Genomic DNA, 16,639 nt, shown 5'->3' with positions numbered 1-16,639 from the left:
GCAATGTATTCGTTATAAGCACGTTCTTGAGGTTTGTTTCCTTAATTCCAAATAAATAGTACGGATTTCAAACTGTGTACACTTCTTACATATAGCTATTACCAATGGAAGTATTCCACGCTCTTAAGCAGTTCGTTTCCTCTTTCATATGGGGGTGTAGGAAATCCTTTGGGAATTTACCGTACAATCTATTGCGATATATCATAATAGCTATATGTATGACAACAATAGTGTCAGAAATGGATTGACCCGTATCTAAGTCTAATATACAGTAATACTACGTGAAGAGGAAATGAACATACACTCAGTTCCCCTATTGTATTTTACACTGATATAAATTGTTATGGCATATATGGTTATACAATATAGGACCGTTACGTTCCTCTATGCATAAAGTATTGAGATTTCTCTGGTACCGGTACATTTTGTTTCCTGTTGGAGATCGCAATCAGTGTTGTAACTTTAAATTTGTTCGGATTGAAAGCCTCTGTCTGTCACGATAAAACATCATGAAGCCTCAAACAACTAACTACGATCTCTTCAGGATTTCTCGCTACGTATTACTTCTCGGATCATGTATCGGTGAGTATATCATTCCTGTTAATACGTTGATAACTATTATGAGATTTTCTTATCGAAACCTACTTGTTAAAATATTTGTATTTACAACAGCGTTTAACAATTAACACAGATTCTCTGAGGTAATGTAAGAAAGACTTGCAAATTTGCAATCAATTTTGCATGACTTCTTTGGAAAGGGAAACTTTAATGTGAAAGTAAGTTTCAAAACAGAATAAGACACTCTTAGTAAGGTTTCGATATACATGCTTTCTAAAACTCCTTTAATAATTCAGTTCATTTAACCATTTCTACACGTGACCATTATCGAACTTTTACGTGTGTGTGATTGTGTGCGGGAGATGAAATGTGATTGCCATAAGCCTCGATTTGGTAAAATTCCAAAGTGGAGGTGCTTTTGTGTAGAGTGGCAGGGGGGGGGGGGGATGCCACTGCATCCAAGCAAACATTTTGGGATAAACATTTGGACGGGCAAAAGCGCAGCTGTATAAAGTGCACATCACAGGATAACGTAGAGGGATAGGAAAAACGTCTTACTCCTACCATCCCACGCTTCATTGATGAATATTTTAATTTATAGTCATGGAATTCAGAATTGTGACAAAGCTTTAATTGTAACTTAACCAGGCTTGTACATGAATCAATTTTTCAAGAGACCGACTTGCAGTGACTAGCTAAACAACATTTCGAAAAGTACCAAAGGCGGCATCTTGCTTTATAATTACAACTGAACACTGTTATATTGACTGGAAGTACAAGCCCCCAGAATCTGCAAGCACTTTTATGTGATTCTTGTTCGCCTTTTGTAGCGATTTTGGAACGGAAAAATACAAGTCAGAAAAAAGAATTACACTTACATTTCTTTGGAATATATCTCAGGGCCTAGTTGGGGCTCAGGGGGTAACAAGGGGGCGTTCAGTGGTGAAACCACGTAAGCGTTTTCAGATATTCCTTGTTATCTCGTAGCAAATTTCAAATACACCAAAACGGAAGTTAATGAAATTTGATATCATCCAGATAATGGACTGAAAAGAGAATGGGTTAGTTTTGTTCTACCGCAGCCGACTAGACGATGATGTGTGTGTTTATGTGTGTGTGTGGGGGGGGGGGGGGTGGGGGATTGTAAAAACTTCCCCTGTCGCTGCCTCTGGTCATTTTTTAACTTATTTTTTTCTCTCAAGCATCGATATCGTGTGGATCTGGTTGTAACGATTTTGGCTTAAAGAACATCGCGAGCACAAACTTCGACGCGGACTGGGAATTTTATTCCTTCGTCAATATGGGTAAGTTACAATAATATTCTGGTGTCTGAAGTTGATAATATCTCAAAATCATTGACAGTTTGCTGAATCATAGCCGAAAGGCTTATCCTCATAATATGTTTTTGTCGTAAAGATATGGATTTCATTTCCATTTTTGTGAATGGATCTAACAACAGCAGAATGGATGATATCATCAGGACAGTTCAGCTGAAATATATTTGTTATTCTCTATAATATGTCAATCATTTATCCACAGAGGGGGAAAAAGATTTAGTTTGATGAAATTCTAAGTATAGAGCTAAGCAAGGATTCTAATGTATCATGTTTCAATACATAAATCTATATCAACATTATAAGTAATTAGAGTAATAGGAGCTTTTGAAGAGCATTTCTCCAGATACATACATAAACATATTTATATAGCGCCTTTCACAAAGGCTCGAAGCGCTTTACAGCAACAGTACAAATAGAAAAAATTAGAATTAAAATAAGGAAAATAATAAGTCTAAAGATGATCCTTAAATGCATTTACCAGATGACATCGTGATCTAGCTTACTTGCGTAGTTCAACAATTAGCCAGTCACAATATGTTACATTCAACCAACCATATATCGAGTTAGGAACAAGATAGTGAGATGAGGTTTCTTACTAATAGTTTGGATTATTTGTCTTTTCCATTTAATGGTCGCATCACCCGCCACCGGAATACTCCTTTAAATAGTTTTCGCATTTCCTACGTCAGTCAAAATGCTTGCTAATATGTTTTGTTTTATATCGTTTACTGAATACTCGTTTTGATTAGAAGGGTGAGGGGTGGGGAATGTTGCTATATTACGATGATCGTTCGCTCTACATATGTTGCAATGTTTCGCATCAGCATTATACGGACATTAATTGTGTTTCCTTTTTTAACTTAACAGTCATTCATTCTTGTTTGGAAGCAAACATTTCAATGTTTCATGGAAGGGAAAGAGAGGGGTTTGGGAGGGGAGGCAGTGGAGAGAGAATGGGGGGGGGGTGTGCACCACTTACTTTATCCTCGATTTTATTAGAAGGTCGGGGACTCGGGGTAGTGGTTGGCGTGTTGAGGCGGTGGAGAGGGGAGGAAAGGTTGAGTGGTGAATGTTCATTGGTGCTGGTAAACCTCACAAATAAATTGTAACCAGTTTTACGTTTAAAGAGTGGGAGAGGGAGAGGGAGTATGAGAGGTGGAGCGAGACGTGGAGCGATAGGTGGAGGGAGAGAGAGGGGAGAGGGAAAGTAAAGTGTATCATGAGGGGCTTCAGTGCTATATATTTCACTACGAAGACTATCGCTTGACCAAGTACAATGTTATTTGATACTTTTCGTTTCAACAGATATCAGTGGATGCTTCCTATGTGCCAGATGGCAATCTAATGAGAGGAAGACATTTGAGCTACTTTTCCCCTGTCTCCCGGAAGATGTTACTGGATTTATTAATCTGAACTATTTTTACAGCCCCAGCGACACGAGTATGGGTAAAACTGCATTTTCATGGCAAAGAGATTCCAATGATGAGTGTAAGACGCTCAACCGAAGTACCTCAACCATTAGTGGTGGACAGGCGATGTACAACTCTAATGCAGGAGTGACACATGCACCTCCAATAAGAATACAATTATTACCAGAAAATAGCAATGCACCAGTATGTATATAAATTACATGGATTATAGACTTCAAACGTGGCCTTTTTACTAACTTAACTACTGTACAAATGTTCCAGAAACTAGTATTATAGTAATAGACCTATAGGCCTACACTGAATTAGATGATTTAAGGCAGCGTCTGTGAACAGCTAAATGTTTTAATCACACATAATACGGAAGTGCGTTAATTTTGGAATAGATGATTCAGATGAATCGATGATGAAAAACTTATTGTGATAAATTTTTTCTAATTACACAGCTATGATGACATTTCACCACCAATTGATTTGCATTTGTTACTCGTGAAGAAGTAAAATCTGTTAAACATCAGCAGTCATAAAAATTGATGTTTGCTATTTGGGTGTTGTTTACTATGTCACAAACTTATCGATCGGACAGGCCAATGCTTTTTTGAGTTTTAAGTAGGTTTTGAGTTTAAAGTTGTTAATTTTGTCTGTTTTTTCTTCTCCATCATGAATGTTTCCATTCATGCCATGAACAATTGCTGGCAAGAGGAAATGCTTTGACGACGAGGTGTTGTCGCCATTACAAGGTCACTGGTCAATCCCACAAGGAAACGAAAAGTGTTGTTCTAATGTATTAACAAATGTAACAGCGTACAATAATATATTTTTATATAGAACAACCTGACACAACCACGACTGCAGACACGTCTCTCACAAGTATAGTCCAGAGGTTTTTCATATTAATGACAGACAACTCGCTAAATACAAAGCAACACGAAACAAACCAAAATGTAAATATCTGATATACAAGCCACAAGAAAGAAAATGACATTGGAAACTAACCAAAAGCCCTCGAAAATTTAGAAAGTATATTCTTAACAATGTGGTTTTTATAGACAGGTCAAACGATATATATATATATATATATATATATATATATATATATATATATATATATAATATACATGTATACATACATACATATATATATATATATATATATATATATATATATATGTGTGTGTGCGTGTGTGTGTGTGCCAACTTATCATTTTAATTTTGACAGATTATATTAAGGATTTCTACAACTTATCCTGAAAATACAATCTTTTGCATAGAAGGTTTCGATACTGGTAAGTTTACATATAGTTTTCGGCATACCATACAGAGGAGGAACTATGTTGCAATCATTAAGGACATTATTTTTCACCTCTACAGTAACTGAGTATTAAAGTTACGAATTAATTATCATATATTGTTACGAATCTCAGTATATCAATAGTATCTGTAGATTTTTTACTTGCCCGTAGTCAGTTGTACATTGTGTAAAGGTATGGAACACTAGATTATGCCGGTGGGTTTTCCACACAGATGTCTAACACAGAAAGTAACATTATGGTGTTTTCGAAGGAAATGTGAAACCTACGCTTTTAAATGAGACGTAATAACGGACATGCCTTTGTACTGGAAATTCATAAGTTTTGTTTTATATACTTATATATAAGAAGATTAAACCTTTGCGAAAATGGGCATGTGTACGTGTACTCTTGTGCGCGCGTACCCATGTGTTACAGACATTTTTTATAAGCCTCTTTTCATACTTATATCTCGAATACCTCTCACAATTGTTGGTACTGGTTACAGTCAGTGAGCATAGCTATATGGAACAAAAGTAAATACAACTTAGAATCTCAGGATCCTCCGAGACCAATACGTCTTTCTTCTTCATCTTTTCCTTTGTGCAGATATTCCAACAGTTCCTATGCCCACCAGTGGTAAGTATTGTTTTCATTATCAATTGTAAAGACATTTTATAAGTCATTTATAGCCTGGAAAGTAATTAACTTGACCAGTTCTGAAAAACTAACCATGCACAAAAATGAATTACATCAATATTTATTCCGTTTTATGTATAATCATTTATCTCATAGGCGTGGAGAGATTACACTACGCGAGGATTTATAAAATAAATCTGTTGAATTTCAAGGACGTTTATGACATGCTCTGCCTCCCTCGCCCTCAACCCCATCTTTAACTTCCTCGTCCGTTCTACATGAAAACCTCGCGTGGTACAACTGTTGTCATAATTGCAATTGTTTCTTCTTGGACATATTCCCCAATCACATAACAAGCTTAGTTTGCTTCTGTTTCAGAGACGCTTTTAACTGTCCAAAACCTTACAATATATTTATCTAGCAACGTTGACGTTTTACATGAAACACTACATTTTTATATTTCCATATTTGTAGTATCGATTACTACAATGGTATCATAGGTATAAATATTATACCTCATAAATTTAATAATTCTATCAGTATCCACTCATGTGTTTGCTTTCATAGTTCCTCAATTAATTAATTAAAAATGAATTATATTCACTTTTTATTTTTGCTTCATCTGAAGTCGTAACAAAAAAATATCAGCGTATAGTAATATCTGATCAGATATTTCAATTTCCAGAGTAAAAAACCAAGAGCAACACATTTGCTAATTTAATTTTCACTACTATATTCAACATACAGAAAGCTGCGTACTTCCAGCTAACTATTTTACCATTATAAATTACAAACATTTATACAATTTATCACTGCCGTTAATTTGTTCTCCCTTTCAATTTCTTTAAGCTACCAATTCTGAGTCTTCCGGACCTAAGGAAAGTTCTCCAACTGAAATCAAAGAGCTTCTTCGCACATCGAAAACAACGGAAAATCCAGCTGCAGGTAAACCTGGTACAGTAGTAACTTAACTTTAAACGATAAATACGTCCAGGTACGAAAGAAAAATATGACAGTTTCCATTTGGTATCCCATTTAACTGACTTAAATTTGTTGTTGTGTGTGTAGCTCCCGTTACTTCTGAGAAACATTCAGTCATTAGTTTTAGTTATACAATATACTCAGATGAGCTGTGTACAGTTGAGCAACAACGAGAAGAAGATGGTAAAATATGTCTAAAGCTGAGACTGAAATTTAGTGTAGAAAGTATATCTTTTTATTATTTTTATAACTGAAACAAAAATTGAAAAGGTCAAACCAAAACAAATTTGTACTCATCATTTCTTAAATTATATAGCGCCATTAGGATAGAATATTGTTTCAAACCAGATATTTTATTTTCCATAATTCAGTTATATATTACCCATTTTTGTGTTTTTTAGAGGTCTAGGCTATTAGTACATGGACCAATTTCATCGTCTCACCTAGATGAAAGAATTCTTCAGTTAAATATTTTATATTAAAAAATTAAATTACAAATATTTATTTCATTTATTGCTACAGTTTTTCTTTCTACCTTTCATTTTTTAAGCTACCATTTCTGAGTCTTCCGGACCTAAGGAAAGTTCTCCAACTGAATTCATAGAGCTTCCTCGTACATCAAAAATAATCCAAACTTCAGATTCAGATAAAAATGGTACGGTAGTAACTTAACTTTAAACGATAAATACATCCAGGTAAATTGAATGAAAGGAAAATATTACAGTACCCATTTGGTATTTTGCAAGATCTTATTAACTGACATTAAAACCACACTATCTGTGACACAAATCACGAAAGGAAGAAACAATTCCAAGCTGTGGGTAATCAATGAAATTGGCATACCTAAAATATTTCCAGTGAAATTATTTCAACGAAATACATTAACAGTGTATGTTATTTGTTTAGTTTACTTTCTAAACTGTGACACTACTGGCTAGAGATGGTATTACCTTTCAGCAGGTAATATCTATTAATATATATTTTTTCTTGTTTGTATAGTTCCGGTTACTTCTGTGAAACATTCACTCATTGGCTTAAGTTCTACATTGAACACAGAGGAGCTGCGTACATTTGAGCAACAACGGGAAGCAGATGGTAACATATGTCTCAACCTGAGACTGAAAATCAATATAGAAAATATATAGTTTTTATAACTGAACAAAACTGAAATTAAGGTCGAATCAAAACACATTTTTACTTATTACTTCTTAAATTTTATAACGTCATTAGGATAGAATATTGCTTCAAAGCAAAAATGATATTTGCCATAATTCAGCCACATTACCCATTTTTGTGTTTTTCAGAGGTTGAGGCTATTAGTACAAGGACTAATTTCATCGTCTCATCCAGATGAAATCATTCTGGTTAAAAGTTTACAAAGCTGACGACATAAGCTCGCTATCTATGCATGTGGCAATTTAAATCTTCGATAAAAGATACCTATCATTATTTCAATTACGCTGAAATATGGCAGTTGTATACAAACTACTGAGAAATGGACCGTAGCTTTAGGACACTTCTATATGCTTAAGGAACTTTTGAAGCATTTTTGAAAAACAGTTTCTTAGAGTTCATAGCAACTGCCATGAAACTGTATTACAATTTATGTGAGCCAATGGAAGCAACATTCGTTAGGACAGGGTCTACTTGTACAAGTTTCTATAATAGAAACACAGTGACACAGTTAAAGATGAGCACGTGTGCATATTTAGAGGCTCATTGGAATGTCTAGTTAATCTTTTTATTGTCACTTTACATTTAGCCACAGAGAATTCCAACGGCGGGATAATTATTTGGATAATAATTGTCGCAGTTATGGTTATACTGTTCCTAGTCCTTGGGTTTGTGGGCTTACTCTTTTACCGCTCAAAAAGGTAAATATTTCTTCCTTAGTTTATTTTCAAATAAAAGAATCTCAGTACCCTAAATTTAAATCGATGCTTAGTTATAAATACTTATTGATGTTTGAGTAGCGCATAACAGGATTTATCTGTGTACAAAGAACGAAAACGACAAATGCCTATATTATAAAAGTAGTTAAAAAGCAGAGGCTTTATTGTAAATTATTTAAGTGTACTGACTATTTCAAACAAGCAATACATTAGAAATATTTCGTCTGACAAGCAAGTGATTACAAGTTTACTGCAAGATTTTTATTTATCGGAAAGAACGTTTCGGACAATGAAAATGCTACGCACTCTACAAAGATATTCATTCTGCACTCATTTTACAGACAAAAGGAAGAAGCGACTCATCCTGTTTCACTTGCGAATAACGGAACTAACGTCAGTGGAAATCAACTGGTCAATCACCATGGTGATGAAAATGACCAAATGGTGTACAATCCGGTATATGAAACTCAAGACGATGATGTGACGTCAGCAGAAAATGAGTACAATATCGTTGATGAAAAAATGAATGGTAATCACAATTTAGAGCCTCTTAGCACAAATTATGCTTCAATTAATGACAAGGTATTTTCACGAAAATCTAACCCTAATTATTACAGTGTAGAAGATGGAAAAGTGAAAATACCAACAGAGGCTTTGTTTGATCAAGAAATGGTTGACAAAAATGATAGTTATGAAACCGTTGGAATGAAGGCCGTTGGCTCTGAAAGCAAAACGAAAAGCGATGACAGCGAATCAAGTGAAATCAAAAACACTATGAAGGGGACGACATCGTTGTATAGTGAGGTAAAGAAGGATGGAAATGGAGCAGTACCTCAAATTAAAGGGAATTCAACACATAAAAATGAGGTACTTGCCACGAAATTAACTGACGAAACTCTCTATGGAAAGAATATTAAGAATAAAGAGAATGCGAATAGCAAAATTGTCGATGAGGCTTCGATCAAAGAAGAAAATGGATATTCTGAAGTACAAGATTCATTAAAGAGAAAAACACAGCTGTATTCTGAGGTAGCACCTGATGAGGAAGGAGCAACACCCAGGGGAAAAGAGAGTGTGACACGAGGCTTCAATATACAGACTAAGACAGTACCTGGCGTACCTCTATATGGAAAGATTGACAAGAAAAAAACGAAAACTGAGATTGCGAATGACAAGAATGTGAGTGATACTTTATTGGTAGAAGAGGATGAATACAGTGAAGTACAAGACGCAATGAAAAGGAAGACTCAGTTGTATTCTGAAATAAACTCGGATGATAAGGAATCAGTATACCTCAAATCAAAGGAACAATGACACACGGAAGTGAGGCACATCCCACGAAATCCTTTGACACACCATTGTATGGAAAAATTGATAAAAATAAACAGAAAGCCTAGAACACAAATGATAAAACGGTGGATGAAACTATAGCAGGAGAGGAGGATGAATAGAGTGTAGTCAAAGACGCATTGAAGAGAACGACACAGGTGTATAGTGAGGTAAATACAAATGGAAAAGAATCAGTACCTCAAGATGATGAGGATATATCACATGACAATGAGGTACATACAGCGAATGTGCCTGGCATACATCTATTTGGTAAAAATTGATATAAAAAACAGCAAAATGAGAATAAGAATTGGAACATAGTGGATGAGACTTTGAAAGGAGAGAAAAATGTCTGAACCACAAGACTCACTGATGGGATAGACGCAGTTGTATTTTGGTAAACCGGTAAATTTATCATGGAAATAACAAGGGCCTGACGTAAAAGAAAAACAAACCAGTGGAGGAAAGCGTTCCCCATGTTGCACATTTATCACGCTGAAGCATACCTTGATGCAAGGAAAACCAGGTAGCAGGTCTATGATTTCCAAAATTAGGCGGCGTGATCGTGAGGTCGTTGAAGTCAAGTGTTATGTATAGGCGGCATGGGGTTACTGCCCAGAATAAAACAAACTAGTCGTGAAATGCTGAATTCCTAAAGTTGTTATGGTTGTCCTAATAAATCGTTTTAATTTGTCGTGTTGGGATCAGCGCATGAAAACGGAGAACAGTGAACAACGAAAATATTAAGCTCTCCGTGAGGTGACTTCCTTGACAAGCAGGAAACAATATAGACAAGTATTTTTTGACTGCGTTGAACACATACATATGCTTATTGTTTGTACGTTCCGCTTTTAAGAGGAAGTAATACAACACTACGTGAGACCCCTTTATTATAAGAAACAATTGTTTTCCTTTTATATAGGTAATGGGGAAAAATATTCAAAACGTGCATATTTAATTTTGTAGCTTCGGTCGGTTCCTATATTCTATACAATATTTTCTTAATTTCTTTGTTCAGTTAAATGAAGTAATCATACAATTAAACAGGTAAAGGAATGGATAACATGAAGCACAATTTAAGTCCTGATAAATATTCTATGATTATTTTGTTTTTCTTCGTTTTATGATGTTAGATATATGTATATATTCGAGTATGCGTTACATTCGCCAATGCTTTATTTTGACGCAAATAGCGACGTTTGAGTGTTTGACGGTACACGAACTATGTTATTCAAGATATCAAAGCTCAAAGCTTTTAAATTTAAACTACCATGACTGTCATTATAAAGAAGTTGAAATTTGAGTAAATATATCTATACACACACGGGAATATAAATATATATATATATATATATATATATATATATATATATATATATATATATATATATATATATATATATATAAAGGCCTATATATATATAGGCCTATATATATAGGCCTATATATATAGGCCTATATATATGTATGCACATGTAAATGCCTGTGTGTATTTATTTCTTTTCGCCAATATTATAGGATAGACAAAGAAATAAAATGCAAAGAATCTCTATATATTTTTTTAATTAGTGGTTGTTCAATCTTTTAATCTGAATTATCTTTGCTACATATATCGTTCCTTTCCATTTCAAAGGGGATATGACAGATTTAAATAAATAATGGGAAAATATTACAGTACGCATACAGAACGTGTTGTAAGCAACACCAATAAAAGGCCAAGATAGGTATGAATTTCAGTCTTTTTTATCTTTAATTTTCTTTGTTTCTCTTTAGGATTTCTTCCCCTTTCACCGTTAATACATTGACATAACAAGCGGATTGTATTGGTGTAGGCTTAACCTTATAACAACAAAGAACATATTATATGCGGCTGGATACAATAAGTTCATTCTTTAAAGCAGCATTTTGCGTCCTTTTCTATGATTTTTCTCAACCTCACTGATTCCACTTTGCCATAACGACATACATAACTAGCTAATCTATTTATATTTTACTTCAAATGGTGGCATAAAAGTCGAAAAAATTGCAACTTTCAACTTTGTTGTTCTCCAAGATATTTTCCGTTGGGAACCCAATAAACCTCGCCCATAATATGAATATTTAAACACTACGAACGTCATTGACAGATACGTAATATAACACCACGCTTGATTTGTGTACAATCTATATGGCAGTTGTACCAGGGAGTTGCATAACAACTCCCTGGTACAACCAACGCGAAGTCTTGAATCTATTTTTAGCAACGGCTCATAACTAAACCTGCATCTCTGATTGGTTGAATTCAAACTAGTGGGTTTGGCGGAATTGTATGCGATTAATTTTAACTGTGAAATTTGTCGAGGACACTCTTCTCATTTATCGACATAAATCGTTAATTACTCGCTAATTAACGCTCTTGGCAGGGTGAAACTTGGATGGTATCTTAGATTGCTGTTTTATGATTGATACATGTAAAAAAATCGATGCACATGTTAAAAAAGTGGTAAAAAGCGACCCAACGCAAAATGCTGCTTTAATAGAGCTTCAGTTGGCTATAGAAAATTGTTTGTGTGTGTGTCTGTATGTTTGTGTGTCTATTTGTAGTTGTCGCAGCTATACCACTAGTACTTAAGCGTTGTTTGAAAAGCTGAGAGCGCAAATCTTGGCACAGGAGTGACCAAATCGGCAGCGACAGCCGATAGACTAAGGTCCGCCGACCGCTTCGTTTCTAGGTATAGCATACTCCATGCATATTAATGTCCGATTGAATTACACATTATTAAACTGTCGAAATAATCTGGTCACTTACACCATTTGGTAGTTCTCACTCGGTAATAGCAATTTCTCACCGGATTGCTAACATTTTGGCCATTGATTGGAACTTCAATATTTTCGTATTATAATCATGTAAATATTTAGCAACGAGAGTAGACATTTTTCTTCAATATCCTCCCACCAGTAAACATATTCTCCAACGCTAAGCTTTGAAGGCCTAAAGTGGTATAACATTGCCTCAACTTCCTCAAGAGTTCACTTCCATCGTGCACTTTTACATCGAAGCTATTTTTTTTTTTTTTTTAAATTGGCATTATATCGACAAATAAACCACCGTTACAGTGTTTGAATTCAAACCTATATGCTGCAACTAAAGTGATAGACTGACGGTGAGCAGTGATGCAATGCATTGATTCTTTCAGCGTCAAGGTGCCGTTATCCCCGCAAACTGTAAGCTAGTAGGAAGGTCGGAAGTATTTAAGTAAATTTATTTCCCTTTCCCACTCGTAATGGGGCAACGTTGCTCAAAACGAGGTGCATAGCGGAATTGATTATAGAGTTGGTATTCTTACTTTTTACCGATGTTTCTGTACTGTATTGCTAATTGGGTACTTGTAATTCGGTATCTACTAATACTTGATTCACAAGCCCCCTATTCCGAGAAAGCCGTGATCCGGTCCACCAAAAACTGTTATTTGGACTCACGGATACAATACAATCATGACGACACCTTTAAAAACACCCATTGAAAAACAAGTAAAAGAAGCCGGGTAATATATATCAAAATTGAACAAAGAACTTCAAATCTTTCTATTAATTCCTGCGAATCGCAAAATGTCGATGTTGTTAGTAAACAGGATGTGCGCGCAATTTACTTGATATTTTTAAACAAACACTATTATCAAGTAACAAAACAAAGAAGCGCTATATGCCACTACAATTGTGTCTTCTATATTAGGGTAACTGGGCATGTGTTTAGCCTTAATCTTCACAAATGATATTTTATATTGTCCGTATATGTATTCTGATATGATTAAAAGATCCGAAGCATTAAAATAGAAATAAAACAAAACTGTTAGCAAACTGCTTATCCACTAAAGAACATGTGCGAGAGAATGTGTAAAAGTAAGAGGGCCTGACGTTTCGATCCTAGCAGGATCTTCTTCAGTGGCTCTTCTTCAGAGGCTGTTCAATGCTAAAGGAGGCATTAGCAGTTGTAAATCAAACGTGAAAGATGCGCGGACATTTTTGATGAATGAAATTCATAATATTTCTACGCTGCATGCATATTCATCGATTCCTCATGTGATTTTCATGCCGTGGTATACTAAAACAAAACGCATATAAAGTTTTACATATAATTTTCATACGATATCTGCGCAATTCGGTACCGTACAATGCGGTAAATGTTCTCATCTTATTTGAAGGCAAGTTTGTCTTCATTCGCGGCCTCTGTATAATGGAATGCCTAGTTATCATTATGCGAACTTGAAGAAATGGTTACCTGCTAGAAATTTAGCCGTATATACATTTTGTGTAAAAGTAAGTTGGCCTGACGTTTCGATCCTAGCAGGATCTTCTTCAGAGGATAAATGACAAGTTACAGTAACGGGGGGGGGGGGGGGAGGGGGGCAAAAACACGCACAGAATACAGACAGGTTAATGAGCACGGTGAACACAATGAGATAGATGAAAGGGGATTATAAGTAGACAAGGGATGGTGAGAAGAAAGCAACAGGGGAAGAGGAGAGGTAGGAGATAAACAGTGGGGGGGGGGGACAAAGAGAGGATTAAAGGCACAGGGTAGGGAATATTCATTCTGTATTAATTTCACTGACCGAAATTTCACATAATTTGACAACAGTTATTTTGAACCACTAAATGAACTTATTTAGGTGACCTACACATGGATTCTCTTAAAACTGTGTATATAGTTTGTTTATTAAAGGTTGTCTACAATCTGATACTGAGGTCAAATTTTATTCACGGTTCACTTCATTATTAAAGAATTTTACGTTCGTCACGATAGTTTCTACTTACTCACTTCTAGACTTTTATAGAAACCTTTATATTTAATCTCACAGGTCAATGAACACAAACAGGGGTGGTTTTCAGGTAACGAATGGTGTACATCTTATGTGTGACACGGTAGAGTTACTTCCTCCTACAGCTATGTCAGTTCATGACGAAATCATATTTTGGGGGGGGGGGGGGGAATATTGCCTGTCGTGTTACCGAAGTGTGGACCGAAGCGTATAGAATTGCTTCTATGTCTGAAGAGTTGTATACCCGTTTGAGTGATACAGTCCACAAATAGGAAAGAGAAAGTACAAATAACCACATACAAGCTGCATAGTGCCAATAGTGTTGCTGGTTACTTCAATTTGACGGTATGGTGCGGCAAATGATATTGTACAGAAATTATATCTAAAGGATATCTATCTTAGTATTTCAGGGCCACTGTGTTCTGGCCGGACAAAATGGGATTACATTTTCGTTTCTCTTTACCAGCAAGAGTATACCTTTCATTTTTGGTGTTCTTTCACTTGAGTGAGTATTTTAAAACTCTGTAATTTGGTGGATTTGCAGGGAGGCTGGTGGGTGGGTGGCGTTGCGGTGCGGGGAAGGGGGTAGTGGTGGTTGAAAGATGGATGGGCTAATAAAATGCGGTATTTGTGATGGTGTCTATCAGGGTTTAAATCAACAGAGAGGAGTCTCGGATTCTCGTGAGTATATGGGCTTATAAATCACATGCACTGTTTAAAATGATTGTTATTAACCGTACCATAATCTTAATAAAACTGTTACTTTTAAGTACCGTTAGTTGAGTTTTATATATGAATGGTCTGGTGTAAACTGCTTTCGTTCATTTATCTGTGCAGAGAGAAACATTATAATATGTTGACCAAGTATCCCACATGACCACCAAGATTGTTAATCAATGCAATGCTTAATTGTGATCATCTGCTAATTTATGTTAACAATCTTTCTCTATTTAGTCATTTCAGTAAGGTTGGAATGTAGGGACTTTGGATTAAGAAATCTGAAAGAAGGAAAAAACAAAGAATGGAAGTTTTATAACATACATGGTATAGGTAAGTAACAGACATTACAAGAAATTATCGAAAAATGTGATCTGTTTATTGAAGACGTGGTCGGGATGGATTGCTTAATAATGTATAATGTGGACTAAGTGCGACTAACTCCGTCCCTATCCAAAGAACTTGATGGCAAAGAAAAGAGAGACAGTTGTGTACTTTTGGGAGATAGATGCCTAGACCCTATATATCTGACCGGGTGCTTCAACATAACAAGGATATGCATTCATAAGTGTTGTGGCTGAAGGATTGGGTAAAATAATTCATTATGTTCGGCAAAATCCATTTAGTGCACACCCCTGAAATAAACGTTATAAGCTCAACGTTGTAGCTTGCCTTAGGTATGCAATAACTCTCAGAATGCACTATTTGTACGTCTCATGTTTTGTTTGTTTTGGAAGAGGACCCCAGACTCCCTTGCATATGAGCTGTCAGCTTCTAAGACCTCATGGCCATAGCTTTTTTCTTTAAAATCCTGGATTCGCCCTGATAGGTGTTCCATACTGATCGAGGGATGGGAGATTTACACATAGCTGGATAACCATCATTCTAACATAGATATCTACGTGGATGTATTTACAATGGTCTGGTTATTATTATTGGTCATTTAGTGTAACTTAGACATGTTTAGTTCTTAACAATTTCATGATTTGTTTTCATTGTTGCATATTGGTGCAGTTTTAGCCGACAAAAGCAACAGATTACCTTTTCGTGTACCTTGTTTATTTAATGCATATTGCAGGGTATGTATCGGATCAGTGATGAGACTTTCAAACCACTGAGCTAACAATGGTTCTTAGTCATCCGGGTCCGGGTTCAATTACGGTGGGTGGCGGGGGGGGGGGGCTGGGAATGAAGCCATAAGTAGAGTATTTCTCTTTTCGTAACATATACTGAATGAGACTGCCTAAAGGGTGTCCGTTAATACAAATGTCCCCGGAGTACGACCTGACGTTCGACAATATTTGACATAGTCTTAATAACAAAAAAGTACTTTTTAAGTATACTCCTGAATCCTGCACTCATGTGGGTTAGACGAACTTAAAAGTTTTTTTTTATGTTTCAGACGAACGAAGTAAAGATTTAGGCATATACTCTACCACGAATTGGACTTTTTTTTTTATGATATTGCTAATAAATAGGCTATACTTTTGTTGTATGTTGTATGTGGTTTTCATGCAAATTTTACTCAAATCATGTAATTATGTAACTCATTTCAAATTATGACGTCAAAATTAAGTTTTTTACAATTTTTGCGTTGTTTGCGTGTGTAATTCTAAGTAACATGAATAATAAAAATGTATGGGCGACGAAATGTCTAGAAATAATTGGTGT

At 35.6% G+C, this 16,639-nt stretch overlaps 1 protein-coding gene across 1 annotated transcript; it reads left to right on the top strand.

The window, feature by feature from the left end:
• Window positions 1-272: 272 nt before the first annotated feature.
• Window positions 273-10,816, top strand: LOC139973846 (uncharacterized). The gene is made up of 10 exons (XM_071980720.1): window positions 273-582; window positions 1,761-1,862; window positions 3,201-3,508; window positions 4,542-4,608; window positions 5,221-5,250; window positions 6,100-6,195; window positions 6,782-6,886; window positions 7,231-7,326; window positions 7,994-8,105; window positions 8,465-10,816. Exons 1-10 carry the CDS (start codon window positions 510-512, stop codon window positions 9,435-9,437), a joined length of 1,962 nt encoding a protein of 653 aa, XP_071836821.1. The 5' UTR covers window positions 273-509; the 3' UTR covers window positions 9,438-10,816.
• The last annotated feature ends 5,823 nt before the right edge of the window (window positions 10,817-16,639 follow it).

This window comes from Apostichopus japonicus, chromosome 9, assembly GCF_037975245.1.
Source record: "Apostichopus japonicus isolate 1M-3 chromosome 9, ASM3797524v1, whole genome shotgun sequence".
NCBI classification, from domain to species: domain Eukaryota; kingdom Metazoa; phylum Echinodermata; class Holothuroidea; order Aspidochirotida; family Stichopodidae; genus Apostichopus; species Apostichopus japonicus.
Note: the sequence above shows the minus strand (reverse complement) of the source record. Positions and strands in the feature narration are given on the sequence as shown.